The sequence below is a fragment of the Macaca thibetana genome, chromosome 18 (assembly GCF_024542745.1).
Source record: "Macaca thibetana thibetana isolate TM-01 chromosome 18, ASM2454274v1, whole genome shotgun sequence".
In the NCBI taxonomy this organism is placed as follows: Eukaryota; Metazoa; Chordata; class Mammalia; order Primates; family Cercopithecidae; genus Macaca; species Macaca thibetana.
Genome location: NC_065595.1, coordinates 72,589,394 through 72,604,716, shown reverse-complemented (window position 1 = coordinate 72,604,716; position 15,323 = coordinate 72,589,394). Strand labels below are relative to the sequence as shown.

The window sequence follows — 15,323 nt, the reverse complement described above, 5'->3', positions numbered from 1 at the left end:
TTTAGTCCAATTTGCAATCCCTTTCATCCTGGTATTTCATCAACCAGAGGGAGGAAAAATAAGACCTTGTAAAGTGAGAGAAGCCCCTAATGGGTGTTTTGACTCTCACGTCTATTTAGACACAATTGGAGTCCCACGGGGAATACCAGATGAAATTAAAGCTTGAAATCAAATAGCTGTAGGATTTGAGTCAATATTTTGGTGGGTGACAGTTAATAAAAATGTAAATTGGATAAACTGCATCTATGACAACCAACAGCAACGAGCTTTTCATGAATTGAAAGAAAAACTCATGTCGGCCCCAGCCCTGGGGCCACCTGACCTGACAAAACCCTTTACACTGTATGTGTCAGAAAGAGAAAAAATGGCAGTTAGAGTTTTAACCCAGACTGTGGAGCCCTGGCCAAGGCTAGTGGCCTATCTCTCAAAACAACTGGACGGGGTTTCTAAAGGTTGGTCCCCGTGTCTAAGGGCCCTGGCAGTAAGGGCCCTGTTAGCACAAGAAGCAGGTAAACTAACCCTTGGGCAAAACCTGAATGTAAAGGTCCCCCATGCTGTGGTAACTTTGATGAATACCAAAGACCGTCATTGGCTAGCAAATGCTGGATTAACCAAGTACCAAACCTTGCTATGTGAAAATCCCCACATAACCATTGAAGTTTGCAGCACCCTAAACTCTGCCACCTTGCTCCCGGGATCACAGAGCCCAGTTGAACATAACTGTGTAAAGGTGTTAGACTCAGTTTATTGTAGAGGCCCAACCTCGGAGACCGTCCTTGAGCATCAGTAGACTGTGAGCTGCATGTGGGCGGGAGCAGCCTCGCCAACCCCTGCACAGTGACTCTGAAGAGGACGACAAGCCCTGCTCCAGTCACACCCGGAAGCTGACTGGTCCACGCACGGCCGAAGCGTGAGAAAACTCATCGCAGGATTCATTTTCCTTAAAATTTGGGCTTGTCCAGTAAGGACTTCAACTGACCTTCCTCAGACTGAGGACTATTCCCAGTGTATACATCAAGTCACTGAGGTAGGACAAAAAGTTGCTACAGTCCTATTTTATGGTTATTATAAGTGTACTGGGACTCTAGAAAGAACTTGTTTGTATAATGCTATTCTATATAAGGTGTGTAGCCCAGGAAATGACCAACCTGATGTGTGTTATGACCCATCTGAGCCTCCCATGACCACAGTTTTTGAAATAAGATTAAGGGCTGAGGACTGGTGGGGCCTCATAAATGATACGAGTAAAGTGTTAGCCAAAACAAAAGAAAAAGGGGTGTCCAAATAAGTCACCTTGAAGTTTGATGCCTGTGCTGTCATTAATAGTAACAAGGTAGGAATAGGATGTGGTTCTCTTAATTAGGAAAGAGGCCATATGGCAGAAAATAAGTACGTTTGTCAGAATTAGGACTGTGTGGAAATGAATGTGGATACTGGTCTTGTGTCGTTTAGGCTACTTGGATAAAAAATGAAGAGGATCCTGTCCACCTTCAGAAAGGGAAAAGTGGCCCTTCCTGTACCAGTGGTCAGTGTAACCCCTTAGAACTAGTAATAACCAACTCCCTTGATCCTCGCTGGAAAAAAGGGGAGCGTGTAACCCTAGGAATGGATGGGGCTGGACTGGATCCTCATGGTTTGAGGAGAAGTTTACAAACGCTCTCCTGAGCCAGTATTTCAAACCTTCTATGAGGAACTGAATGTGCCAGTACCAGAAATTCCAGGAAAAACAAGAAATTTGTTTTTGCAATTAACTGAGCGTGTAGTCCAGTCTCTTATTGTCACTTCATGTTATGTATGTGGAGGGACTGTAATGGGAGATCAGTGGCCATGGGAAGCCCAAGAATTAGTACCTACAGACCCAGTTCCTGATGAGTTCTCAGCTCAAAAGAATCAGCCTGATCACTTCTGGGTCCTAACAACAGCCTCAATCGTTAGACAATACTGTACAGCAAGAGTGGGGAAGGACTTCACTCTTCCTGTGGGAAGACTCAGCTGCCTTGGGCAAAAACTGTGTGATAGTGCTACAAAAACAGCCCCCGGTGGAGTTCAGACCACACTGAGAAAAATCCATTTAGTAAGTGCCCAAAGTTGCAAACCGTGTGGACCCACCCGGAGTCCCACCGGGACTGGACAGCCCCCACTGGCTCATACTGGGTGTGTGGGCATAGAGCTTACACCAAATTACCGACCAGTGGGCAGGTAGTTGTGGTATTGGCACCATTAAACCAGCTTTCTTCCTACTGCCCATAAAGGCAGGCGAACTCCTGGGCTTCCCTGTCTATGCTTCCTGTGAAGAGAAGCATAGCTATAGGAGATTGGAAAGATGATGAATGGCCCCCTGAGAGAATCACACAATATTATGGGCCTGGTACTTGGGCACAAGATGGCTCGTGGGGATACCAGACCCCCATTTACATGGTCAGCTGAATCGTATGGTTAGAAGCTGTCTTAGATATAATCACTAATAAGACTGGCAGAGCCTTGACTATTCTGGCCCAGCAAGAAACTCAGATGAGAAATGCTATCTATCCAAATAGATTGGTTCTCGACTACTTGCTAGCAGCTAAAGGAGGGGTCTGTAGGAAATTTAACCTTACTAATTGCTGGTCTACACATAGTTGATCAAGGGCAAGTAGTTGAAGACATAGTTAGAGATATGACAAAACTGGCACATGTGCCCGTTCAAGTGTGGCATGGATTTGATCCTGGGGCTGTGTTTAGAAAATGGTTGCCAGCGCTAGGAGGATTTAAAACTCTTACAATAGGAGTCGTAATAGTAATAGGAACCTGCTTACTGCTCCCTTGTTTGCTACCTGTACTTCTTCAAATGATAAAAAGCTTCATCACTACCTTAGTTCACAAGAATGCTTCAGCACAAGTGTACTATATGAATCACTATCGATCTGTCTTGCAAGAAGACATGGGTAGTGAGAACGAAAGTGAGAACTCCCACTATTGAGTGAAGTTCTCAAAGGGGAGGAATAAGGGAGGAGACCACCCCTCATATTGTCTTATGCCCAATTTCTGCCTTCAAAGAAAGAAGTAAAAACTAAAAGGCAGAAATGAAATCCACAGGCAGACAGCGTGGTGTCACACCCTGGGCCTGGTAGTTAAAGATCGACCCCTGACCTAATCGGTTATGTGATCTACAGATTACAGACATTGTTTAGAAAAGCACCGTGAAAATCCCTGTCCTTTTCTGTTCTGTTCTAATTACCGATACAAGCAGCCCCCAGTCATGTACCCCCTGCTTGCTCAGTCGATCACGACCCTCTCACGCGGACCCCCTTAGAGTTGTGAGCCCTTAAGAGGGACAGGAACTGCTCACTCGGAGCTCGGCTCTTGAGACGTGAGTCTTGCCGATGCTCCCGGCCGAATAAAGCCCTTCCTCCTTTAACTCGGTGTCTGAGGAGTTTTGTCTGCGGCTCGTCCTGCTACACTAAGGATGGACAGACTGACTTGTGTGTCCCTTGTTGTGATGTGCTGAGGTGGACAGTGTGCACTCTGTTGTTTTCCTGTGGAAAGTACTTAACGTGAATCTCATCTTGAGGAAACAATCGGACAAACCCAAGGTGAGAGGTGTCCTTCGAAGAGCGGCCAGCCTGCATGCTTCAGAAATCTCAGTGTCAAGAGAGACATCCTGCCCTCCTCCACCGTATAATGCTGAGAAGCACTTCTAGAGAAAAGCAGACTAGAGAGACAGGAAAAATAGCCATAAGGGATATACTGGGACAATTTAGGAAACTGTCATCTAGATTATATATTAACTGTAGACTGTCGTGTCTGTTATAAATGTGATGTTTGTGTAGGTAAATGTCTTCGTTCTAATTTAGGGGTGAAGGATCACAGTGTCCAGGGAGAGCAAGAGCCATTGTGGCAAAATGTTAATAATCATGAAACTGGAATAAAGAAGCCAAGGCTCAGGAATATTAATAACCAGGAAACTGGAAATGAAGAAGTCGGGCTCAGGACTGTTAATAACCAGGAAACTGGAAATGAAGAAGTCGGGCTCAGGACTGTTAATAATCAGGAAACTGGAAATGAAGCAGCCAGGGCTCAGGACTGTTAATAATCAGGAAACTGGAAATGAAGGGGTCACGGCTCAGAAATGTTAATAATCAGGAAACTGGAAATGAAGTCATGGCTCAGGTTGAAGACTTTCTCTGCCTTCTCTCCTGCCTCCAGAAATTTGTTGTGATATATGTTAATTGCTTCTTCACCTGCCTTAAGAATGTTAATAGAAGCATCCTTTTAGAGTAAGTGAAGTTTTCATCAAACCCATAGTATCATTTATTCTTTGCATGATAACACACTAACGTGATGTTAAAATGTCTCTTGCTTTTACGATGCAGTGTTACACATAAAATTACATGTAATTGGCTGGGCACTGTGGCTCACGCCTATAATCCCAGCACTTTGGGAGGCTGCGGCGGGCGGATCATGAGGTCAGGAGGTGGAGACCATCCTGGCCTATGTGATGAAACCCCATCTCTACTAAAAATACAAAAATTAGCTGGGTGTGCTGGTACGCGCCTGTAATCCCAGCTACTCAGGAGGCTGAGGCAGGAGAATCGCTTGAACCTGGGAGTCAGAGGTTGCAGTGAGCTGTGATTGCACCACTGCGCTCCAGCCTGGCGACAGAGCAAGACTCGGTCTAAAAAAAAAAAACACCAAAAAAAAAACCCATGTAATTTTAAAGGTAAAAATTTTAGGTCTTAAAGTGTGAGTTGGAGCATTCCAAGGAAGTGGTGTTTGGTTGAGGAAACTAAGACCAGGCAAATGATTCTAATCCTTTTCTCATACTTTACTTAAAGCTGTTAATTTTATTCTAATAACTGCCTCTTTTTCTAAACATACTAGGATGCCCACATGAAGCAAATAGGAGTTGTAGGCGGTAAGATACCACGTGATGTGATGTTTGTGTGTATGTTGCATTTTGTACATCAAGTAAGATGTTCTCTTAGAGTAAAGGTAAAGTGCTTGATAATGTAGAATCAACTTTTAAGCAAAATTTAGTAAAATTATAGTGTGGTTTTGGTATTTTCAGATAATTTTTGAAAATATCCTTAAAAGTTTGTACATATGAATGTTACCTTTTTTTTTTTTTTTTTTTTTTTTATAGAGGAGTGAATGTCGTTCCTTTTCTGGAGCTCATTGGGTTACCTGACGGTGTGGTGAGCATCCTGAAGAACTCGCAGAGTGGAAACGCGCTCACGGCGTATGCCTTGTTTAAGGTGGGTACCGTGACAAACCCTTGCTTCTCAGACCTCACCAGGGGCCTGCTCATCTCCCCATGAGACTCCGTGTTAGCTTCCAATTGTATTTTGTAACTTGAAACACTGTATTTCGTCTGATATGTCTGGTGAATAATGTAAGATAACAGTTTTTTTTTGTTTGGAGATGGAGTTTCACTCTTGTTGCCCAGGCTGGAGTGCAGTGACGCCATCTCAGCTCACTGCAACCTCCGCCTCCCGGGTTCAAGTGATTCTTCTGCCTCCGCCTCCCGAGTGGCTGGGAGTACAAGATAACAAAATAAAGCAGAAGTAAAAATGTGGTTTTAGGAAGAAATGCCTTAAAAATTGGTAGATGATCCATAACTTGCTGTGATCAGATAGTTGTTAGACTTGCGTGATTTTCCACGGCACTAGCCGTCTGTTTGACATTTTTGCTCCTGTTGATAAATGGAGACAGTTATTTTAAGATATTAATTATATTTATTTTTCTTATTCAGTGATCTGCATGCCACCTGACTTGTTAGCAAAATTTAGCATTTATTTTACTGTTTTTTGTTCTGTTTTGTTTTCTGTGTGTGGTTTTAAGGAGCAGAGAGTTTAATAGGCAAGAAGGGGCAAGAAGGAAGAAGCTCCCCTGTACAGAGACAGGAGGAGGGGCCTCCAAAGCCGGAAGAGGAGGTCCCCTATTTTACTGCTTTTAATAGTTGATCTTTTCTTAGCAAGTAAAATAGGTTTAATCCAAATTGTCTTATAAACCCTTTTTTGTTAGATTTTAACCTAACATATGTTTCATTTTAAAAGTTGATAATCTTTATAACTATTCTCTGGATTCAGACATCATCTTTTTTTGTTGTTGTTGTGTTTTTTTTTTTTTTTTTTTTTTAGACAGAGTCTCGCTCTGTCACCCAGGCTGGAGTGCAGTGGCCGGATCTCAGCTCACTGCAAGCTCCGCCTCCCGGGTTTACGCCATTCTCCTGCCTCAGCCTCCCGAGTAGCTGGGACTACAGGCGCCCGCCACCTCGCCCGGCTAGTGTTTTGTATTTTTTAGTAGAGACGGGGTTTCACCGTGTTAGCCAGGATGGTCTCGATCTCCTGACCTCGTGATCCGCCCGTCTCGGCCTCCCAAAGTGCTGGGATTACAGGCTTGAGCCACCGCACCGGCCCATCTTTTTTTTTTTTGAGGCAGAGTTTCGCTCCTGTTGCCCAGGCTGGAGTACAATGGCGCGATCTCAGCTCACCACAACCTCTGCCTCCCGGGTTCAAGCAGTTCTCTTGCTTTAGCCTCCCGAGTAGCTGGTATTACAGGCGTGTGCCACCATGCCTGGCTAATTTCGAATTTTTTTAGTAGAGACGGGGTTTCTACCTGATGGTCAGGCTGCTCTCGAACTTCTGACCTCAGGTGATTTGCCGGCCCTTGGCCTCGCAAAGTGCTAGGATTACAGACATGAGCCACTGCACCTGGCCTGACAACGTCATCTTGATAGCTTCTATGCCTATGGGTCTTTATTTTGGAAGGGAAGACTCACTGTAAATTGTGGAGTTTAGCCATATTAATCTCATTTTCTAAATTGACAAATATTTTTGAGAGTCTGTGAAACTTCTACCTAAGAAGGTGGAAAACACTGAGAAGCTAGATGTTTTATTTTACTTCTGTTGTATAAGAATATCTAAGAATTACGGTTTTATAGCATTACTGAAAAGTAGCATTGTTTCATTCTGTCATCCTCATTAGCATCCTCTGAAATCTTGGTAGATTTCCTTTTTTATTACAATTTTGATGAGAGGGCTAACATTTAATTGTTGAGTTTTTCTACATTAAAGTGTATTAAATTTAAAAATTACCAAGTTTCTAGTTATGGTGGGTATAACTTTAACCCGAGTAAGTCAAACTATCATGCTGATGTAAACCTTCCCTAATTTAATTGCTCCTTATCCCACTCCCATAGCATGACAGTTGATAGCACAGTCTGTGCTAGTGTTAAGTGTTTGTTTTCTTTATTTGATTAGGAGCTCCCAGGAATTCAGAATCATGTCTTCTTTCTTGTTGTTTTTTCACTGCCCCTGGTATTGTGTTCTGTAGGTGAATAAAATGCTCAGCGTGTGTTTGTGGAGTTGGGACTGAAAACGAAGCTGTAGGCGTCATGGTAGGAAGATGAGTGCCGGTGGTGGTTCTTCCCTCGCTCTTCCTCTGTGAGGCAGGAGGTGTGGAGGGAATTCTCCTGCGTGTTGTCTGTAGTTTCTCAGACAGAACAACAGACACAGATTTTTTGCTTCATCAAGACAAAGCCCCCAAATGAAGTGTGGCATGTGTGGTCTGGCGGCAGCTGGCTGCAGGACGTATTCACTGACTGCCTCATAATCTCTTTGAAATACACCCAGAGTTTTAGTCAGCCTCTTCTGTGTGCCAGATACCATTCTAGGTACTGGGAGTAAATGGATCAAAGAAGACAGTGCAAAATACCTGCCTTGTGGAGCAGATAGTGTAGTGAGTGATGGTGGGTTGGGGAGACAAGATAAAGTTAGAAGTGCTGCACACACACAGTATGTGCACATAGATGATGGTAAGTGCTAAGAAAGGAAACCAGGGATGGGGGTGTGTTTGTGGTGTTTGTTTTTCAGTGGGAGACGGCACACCTTGCTGAGAAGGTGAGATAGTTGCTCCTCCAAGAGGGAGAAGCGTTCCGAACGGAGAAAACTCGAAAGGCAAGTTCTGAGGCTGCGGGATCCTGGGAGTATTTAAGGGATGCAGGGAAGCCAGTGCGACTGGAATCGGTGAACAGGGCAGAGAATGGCGTGTCATCAGATCAGGAAAGCCTTGTCGGCTCTTACAGGGACTTTGCTTTTTACCCTGAGGACAGGGAAAGCCACTGGACAATTTTAAGCATCTTGCCTCTGTTCCATCAAAATCACTTTGGCTCCTCTAAACAGACCATGTCAGGACCAAGGGAAAAGCCAAGGGACCTGGTGTGAGGTGAGGTGATTACAGTACTTGAGTCGAGAGGCAAAAGTGGCCAGAAGCCAGGTGGTAGCAGGAAGTAGTTGGATTCTCAGTGTATTTTAAAGACGTGGTTGCTGGGGTTTTCTGATGATTTGGATATAAATTATGGAAGAGAAAGAGGGGTTGAAGCTTTCTTGTAAGTTTTTGGCCTGCGCAGCTGGAAGCATAGAATTGCCATTTTCTGAGACGAGGAAGACTTTGAGAGGAGCAGGTGTGAAGTAGGACAGTTGAAGATCTGAAGGTCAGTTTTGAACATGCAGTCATGTGCCACCCAGTAACATTTCGGTTAACCGTGGACTGCAGACAGTGATGGTCCCACAGGTCCCATGTTTTTATGAACATCATGTTTTTACTCTGCCTTTTCTATGTTCAGATAGTTTCGGTATACAGATACTTACTGTGGTCTTACGATTGCCCGCTGTATTCGGCGCAGTGCTGTGCTGTCCAGGTTTGCAGCCTAAGAGCAATAGGCTGTACCTTGTGGCCTGATGTGCAGAGGGCTGTACCATCTAGGTTTGTGTAAGTACACTCTGTGATGTTTCACACAACAACAAAATCACCTAATGACACGTTTCTCAGAACGTGTCCCTATTAAGTGACTCACCTGCATTAAGTCTGAGATCTTATTAGACATGCAAATCTCCAGAGGTGGTTGTACATACTGGAATTCAGGGGACAAGTTCAGTCTGGAGATTAAAGTTAACAATCATCCATGTATAGACGGCACTAAAGACCAGACAGTGAGATAGGTAGAGAAAATAAGAGGTCCAGGGATCGATTGTTGTCACACCGTGTTCAGAGGTGGGTGAAAAAGGAGGAACTGGCAAAAATGAGAAGCCGCCATGAACCAGAAGGAAGCCCAGCAAGTTGAGGGCCTGGAGCCAAGTGCAGAGAAGTGAAAGCTGTCTTGGATGGTTCCAGTGGTTCATGGGCTGGTTCCAAATTGACAACTGGATTTAGTTTTGTAGAGGTCACTGTGACTTTGAAAGCAGTTTTGGTGAAGAGGTATGGGTGAAAGCTTGCTTAACGTGTTTAGAAGAGAAATTAGAGATAGAGCAGACAGCTCTTTCAGAGTTTTGTTATACGGCACACCTATGCGTTTTGTTTTGTTTTGTTTGAGACAGGGTCTTGCCCTGTTTTCCAGACTGGAGTGTAGTGGTGCAGTCACAGCTCCCTGCAGCCTCAAACTCCTAAATTTGAGCAGTCCTCCTGCATCAGCCTCCCAAGTAGCTGGAACTACAGGTACATGCCACTTACTCCCGGCTAATTATTTTTCTTTTCTTTTTCTTTTTGTTTTAAGAGACGGCATGGTCTCATTATGTTGCCTAGACTAGTTTTGAACTTCTGAACTCAAGCACTCCTCCTGTCTTAGCCTCCCAAAGTGCTGGAATTTTAGGCGTGAGCCATTGTACCTGCCAACACCTATGAATTTTTTTTTTTTTTTTGAGAGGTAGCTTCACTCTTGTTGCCCAGGCTGGAGCGCAATGGTGCGATCTCGGTTCGCTGCAATCTCCGCCTCCGGGTTCAAGCGATTCTCCTGCCTCAGCCTCTCGAATATCTGGGATTACAGGTGCCTGACACCATGCCCGGCTAATTTTTGTACTTTTATTAGAGACTGGGTTTCACCATCTTGACCAGGCTGGTCTTGAACTCCTGAACTCAGGTGATCGACCCACCTCAGCCTCCCAAAGTGCTGGGATTACAGTCATGAGCCACTGCACCCGGCCTGATTTTTGACTTAGATATGTGATGCAGCCTTTTTACTTTTATGTTTCTCTTTGACCAGTCATCTGCTATTTACCATTGGTCCTAAAAGTTAACGGTTAACGTTAAACCTGTGCATATCTGCAGCAGGTGTGCCATTTTACTACTTTTGGCCTCATGTAAATTACTGGCTAGGATTTGAGACTCAGGGTAGATTGTAATGAGAAGGTAGAAGGAAAGGGATTTGGAAGTGAAGCTAACCTAAATCCAACAGAGAGTGGATTCATGCTCTGCCTCTCACCATTTGAAGACATTCAGTTCTAGTTTAGCTCCAGATAGAAAGCATTTGGCAGGATGGCAGGAGTTTTAAGGAATAGAAACATGTGTTCCTTTGTTATTTTTAGTGGTACTGAGTCCTGTTTCTGATTTCCAGGTTGAGCTGTTCCCCCAAGTTTACTAGCATGCGATTAGGGATGTCAGTGCTATGATTCTGTTATCTAGGTCAGGATTGTGTGGAGGACAAACGTTCATAAAATGAGTTCACAGAAGAAGTGTCTCTTGTTAGGAGGGAAAACCATATAGGATATTACTACATTAGCTTTGTGAAACAATGAGGCAATTTATTCTGATTGGTTACTACCAAGAATTTTAATTTTAACTTGTTTTTGCTTAAGATGATGGTAATAACCAGGTTTTGATTTGTCTCTGTTTGCTTTTTGCTTAAGATTGCAACACCTGCTCGGTATACCGTGACTTTGGGAGGAACGTCCTTCACTGTGAAGTATCTGCGCAGTCATGGCTACATGTCCACGCCACCACCCGTCAAGGAGTATCTACAGGACAGGATGGAGGAGACGAAGGAGCTTATCACAGAGAAGATGGAAGAAACAAAAGACAGACTCACTGAAAAGTTACAAGAAACCAAAGAAAAAGTTTCCTTTAAGAAAAAAGTGGAATAAGGTGCCTTACAGCAGTATAGAAGTATAGCAGTGTGGAAAATTCCTGCACTTTAACCCTTTGGAAACTGTGGGCAAAGATACATGTGTCTGATTATTTTTTTGGTTAGTTGTCTAAATATACAAGTTCTCTGAGGGTTAAAGAAGTAAAATACCTTTTTAAAGTTAAATATCACTAGAAAAATCAGTGTTATTACAAGGAAAGAAATGAACCCAGTGTAAGAATTTCCCATCAGTAGCAGTATTAAGCAGTGGTGAACGTCGTAGAAGTCATACTTCTTTTTCCAGGTCTTCAGAACCACACTTGATTTCTGTTTTGTTGCAGCTGTAATTGATGCACACTAGAGGCAGTTGACTCCTGGAATAACCAGTGCGACCCATAAAATAAGCTAATACTGGATCTTAATTTTTATGTTATTCATTAAGGTTTTAACTATATTCAGTACGTAATTTGGAGACAAACTAGCATCATCAAAACTGCCTGTGAATAAGAAGGTATTTAGTCTTTCTATAAAAACAGAATAGAGCAGTTACCTACCAGTTAAAATATCTTATATGAAGAAAATAGAATATTCAGTCATATATATGTAAATACGATGTATTGATTGTACGTAAATGAAAAATGGACCCTTTAAAAATTATTTTTACCTGAAGCTTGTCATAATTTTTTTAAGCAAATATATATATGGTGATGGTATTTTTCGAAGTGTGTATTGGTGGTGATCGCCTCAAACATAAACCTCTCATGAATTATTTGTGTCCTTTTCAGCTAATCTTTCAGAGGAAAGGTGAACAATCATTAAACCTTAAATTTATTGTTAAAATCAAATGTTTTTCAGCAGTAACTCAAGCTCATGGTTCTCAAGCAGACAAAGGTTGGGAGACTAAAAATGGAGTCAGGTTGTCATGGAGACTGCTAACTCCTTGGGGTAGGCACGGGCCTTGCCTCTGCAAACCAGTGCAATTTCCCACTGTCTTCGTTTCAGAATTCATGCTGATTTCATTATGGAGTAAAGTTTTAAATTGTGGCTGCTGCTTTTTATCTTGCATTGAAGGGAAATTATCCTTGTTTGAGCATTCTACTTGATTTTTTATTTTTTTATTTTTTAATTTTTTTTGAGACGGAGCCTCCCTCTCTCTCCCAGACTGGAGTGCAGTGGTGTGATCTTGGCTCACTGCATCCTCTGCCTCCCAGGTTCAAGTGATCCTCCCACCTCAGCCTTCCAAGTATCTGGGCGTACAAGCATGTGCCACCACACTCAGCTAATTTTTGTATTTTTAGTGGAGGTGTGGTTTCACCATATTGACCAAGCTAGTCTCCAACTCCTGACCTCAGCCTCCCGAGTAGCTGGGACCACAGGCACCCGCCACTGTGCCCGGCTCATTTTTTGTATTTTTAGTAGAGACGAGGTTTCACCGTCTTAGCCAGGATAGTCTTGATCTCCTGACCTCGTGATTCGCCCACCTCAGCCTCTCCAAGTGCTGGGATTACAGGCATGAGCCACTGCACCCAGCTGATTGTTTTTTTTTTTTTTTTTTTTTTTTTTTTTTAATAACAAAGCTATAATTAAATCATTTGCTTGTAATGAAATTCAGCCATTGTCAGCTGTGAGCGTTGCTGGGGTGGTAGGGTGTGTTTGAGTATGTGTGTGTCTGTTTCCTATGCTCTAACAGTGATTATTTCAGTTCTAACCCTTCCATTGCTAATTGGATGAGGGCATGGCCTCCTTTTAGATTGTCCTGGTTTTAACTTACCTGCTAAGGCAAGAGGATGTCAGGGTTTGCCACACAGTTTGCAGGGACCCCTGCTCTTTGCCAGCATTTTTGTATCAAGTACTTAGTTTGGCCAAATTTAAAGAGTAGTTTAAAGGGGAAAAAAAGTTTGCATTTGATGAGTCTGATTATTATATTAGAATGCTTTTTAAATGAATGCGCTGTGGTTGGAATCTTTCTTCCTGGGGGCCGGGGGGAGTGCGGGGAGATGCGGCCGTGTCTCTGCCGCCTGCGGTCTTGGCGGGCAGCTCCGTTGTCTCCTGACACAGAGGGCTGAATGCACTGCTTCAGACTGACGCCACGTTTTCAGATCTAAACATGGTTGACGTGTTTTAAGTATTTATCAAATAATTCACACTTGTGCATATTTAAATGCTATTTTTTAGATATTAAACACATTCCTAGTTTTTTTCTTTTTAACCACTGGAGACTGCCTGTGTTAAAATCTTGTGTTATATGAAATTCTTCTAAAACAATTTCCTTTTGCTTTTCGTGTTGCATATTTTCCAGTGGGGATAAATTGGAGGTTCTTATTACTAATAATCCTGAAACTGAAATTTGCTTTTCCTGCATAGTCATCTTTTGTTCAGTCCATTTGAGTTTTGTTGCCATCCAGTTTCATAATCATGTTGTGTTTATCTAATAGACAATGAGGTACTGCTTGAGTGATATGAAATTCTCTAGTAAAAAATTCTCTGGAGATGTGAGAAGTTCTGTTATATTACTTGGCACCAGGAATGTTACAAAGATGCTGTTGCCAGCATATTGCTAACCTAGTCTTTAAGCTTCAGGGACCCCTGTAGTATGTTGAGTTGGGAGTATTAATAGCAGGCTAGCAGAATATAGTACCAATATGCCACGTTAAATAATTGAGAATATATACAATAAATTATAGTTCGCTATATATAATAGACCTCATTTCATTTCATTTACAGTACATCTTACAGTTGGGATTAATTCACCTATAACCTCTGTGAACTGCGAGTGCTCGGCAGAAGCAGGCCCGTGTCTCGTTGAATGTCTACATTTATATTTATTTTTTTGAGACAGAGTCTCAGTCTGTCACCCAGGCTACGGTGCAGTGGCATGATCATAGCTCACTTGCAGTCTTGAACTCCTGGCTCAAGTGATCCTGCCACCTCAGCATGCTGAGTAGCTAGGACTACAGGTGCACACCACCATGGCTGGCTAAATGCATGTCTGCGTTTATGCAAGGTATGTTGACCGGGTGGGGAGGGAGCTAGGACTGAGATTCGCCTCTGTGAAATGCACAAAAAGGGTTTGCTAAGCAAATTGGTATTTGAAGTGAAAGATGGATTAAGTGAGAGACTTAGTTTATTCAGGAATAAGAGCAAAACCAACCACATGAAAAAATGTATTTTACTGAGACAGCCTTTTGTGCATACCACAGGGTGCTGTTTACAGATTTCAAGAAAGGAGAAAAAGAATGCTTACATTGAGATTACCTACCTCCCAGTAGTGAAAATAATAAATTATCCTTTGAAATATAATCGTGTTTATTTGTCACAGAATCTACACTCATTTACAAGTGCTTTATGCTCAGGATGAAATGGAGATAGTGGCTCTCTTGTTTCAATGATCTTAGAAGATAATTCCAGGAATTTTAAAGATCTTAATGGTATGAGCAGAACAGGTGTTTGAAGAAAAGAAGGAAATTGTATGTTTGACACATGGAGCCTCTTTCTGTGTTCTTAGTGTTGGGTTTGGGTCATTCAGGATTTCTTAACTAATTGAGACGTAAATCAGGCTACTGTAAAAGATAGTTGTAATGGATTGGACAGAAGATGATTTTTAGCCAATGAGGCAAAAAAAGTCATCTTTCCTGCTTTTTCTGAAATGATATGTTGAGAAGACGTTTCTGTGAGATACGCATTTCTGAATTAAAGGTTCCTTCTGAAAATACAGATTGTTAGGTAATGTGAACATATTTTTTCTGTTGGTCAAAGTTCATTTTTTGAAATGAGGGCCTTCATTTATTTTTGATTTTCAAAATTGAGTCTCTGTAAGGCCTAAAATAAAATAAATTAAATGTTATCCAAGTTGTTTGCGCCTGTTTAAATATCTTTTTTGCAAGTCGTTTATATTTCTTGGTACTGAAAGCTCTACTCAATTGTCCTTATGAGCATGAAGGTCACACAGTGCGTCGGATCATACTGGCCCAGATGCCTGAGGGGCACATGTGCACTCGGAAGTGGGAGCCTCTTCGCTGCCTGCCTTGGAATTCAACCACCTAAGCCAGAAATCTACAGAACCAGAGGTGGGGAATTTTACCTGTTCATTTTGCAGATGTTAACGTTGTTCTCTTTTGGATCATTTGTATGTTACGTGGTATGAAGTTACTATTACATGAGATTGCAGAACGTGCTGCATCGTGTTCATTTTGCAGATGTTAACGTTGTTCTCTTTTGGATCATTTGTATGTTACGTGGTATCAAGTTACTATTACATGAGATTGCAGAACGTGCTGCATCATGTTCCCTGAAGACTGGGAGTCATGACCTCTTTCTTCCTTTCTGGCCTTGAATGGTCTGGGAGACCACACCTGCTTCCCACAGTTCCTCTGCAGTCATGAATTTTGGCCTGACCTTCTGGTTCTTGAAAGGTCTTTCCCCTGCACTTGGAGCTTGTAACTTGTTT

At 42.6% G+C, this 15,323-nt stretch overlaps 1 protein-coding gene across 5 annotated transcripts in view; it reads left to right on the top strand.

Moving 5' to 3' along the window:
- Positions 1-14,176, top strand: part of FAM210A (family with sequence similarity 210 member A) — a 62,350-nt gene extending 48,174 nt beyond the window's left edge. For 3 of the 5 annotated variants that reach the window (XM_050767578.1, XM_050767579.1, XM_050767580.1), the window contains 2 exons: positions 5,123-5,234; positions 10,662-14,176. In XM_050767578.1, the coding sequence (XP_050623535.1) occupies positions 5,123-5,234; positions 10,662-10,895 (346 nt within the window). In that variant the 3' untranslated portion in view covers positions 10,896-14,176. The remainder of the gene's footprint in view (positions 1-5,122; positions 5,235-10,661) is intronic. The other 2 variants (XR_007721153.1, XM_050767581.1) reach the window with 2 other exon arrangements.
- The last annotated feature ends 1,147 nt before the right edge of the window (positions 14,177-15,323 follow it).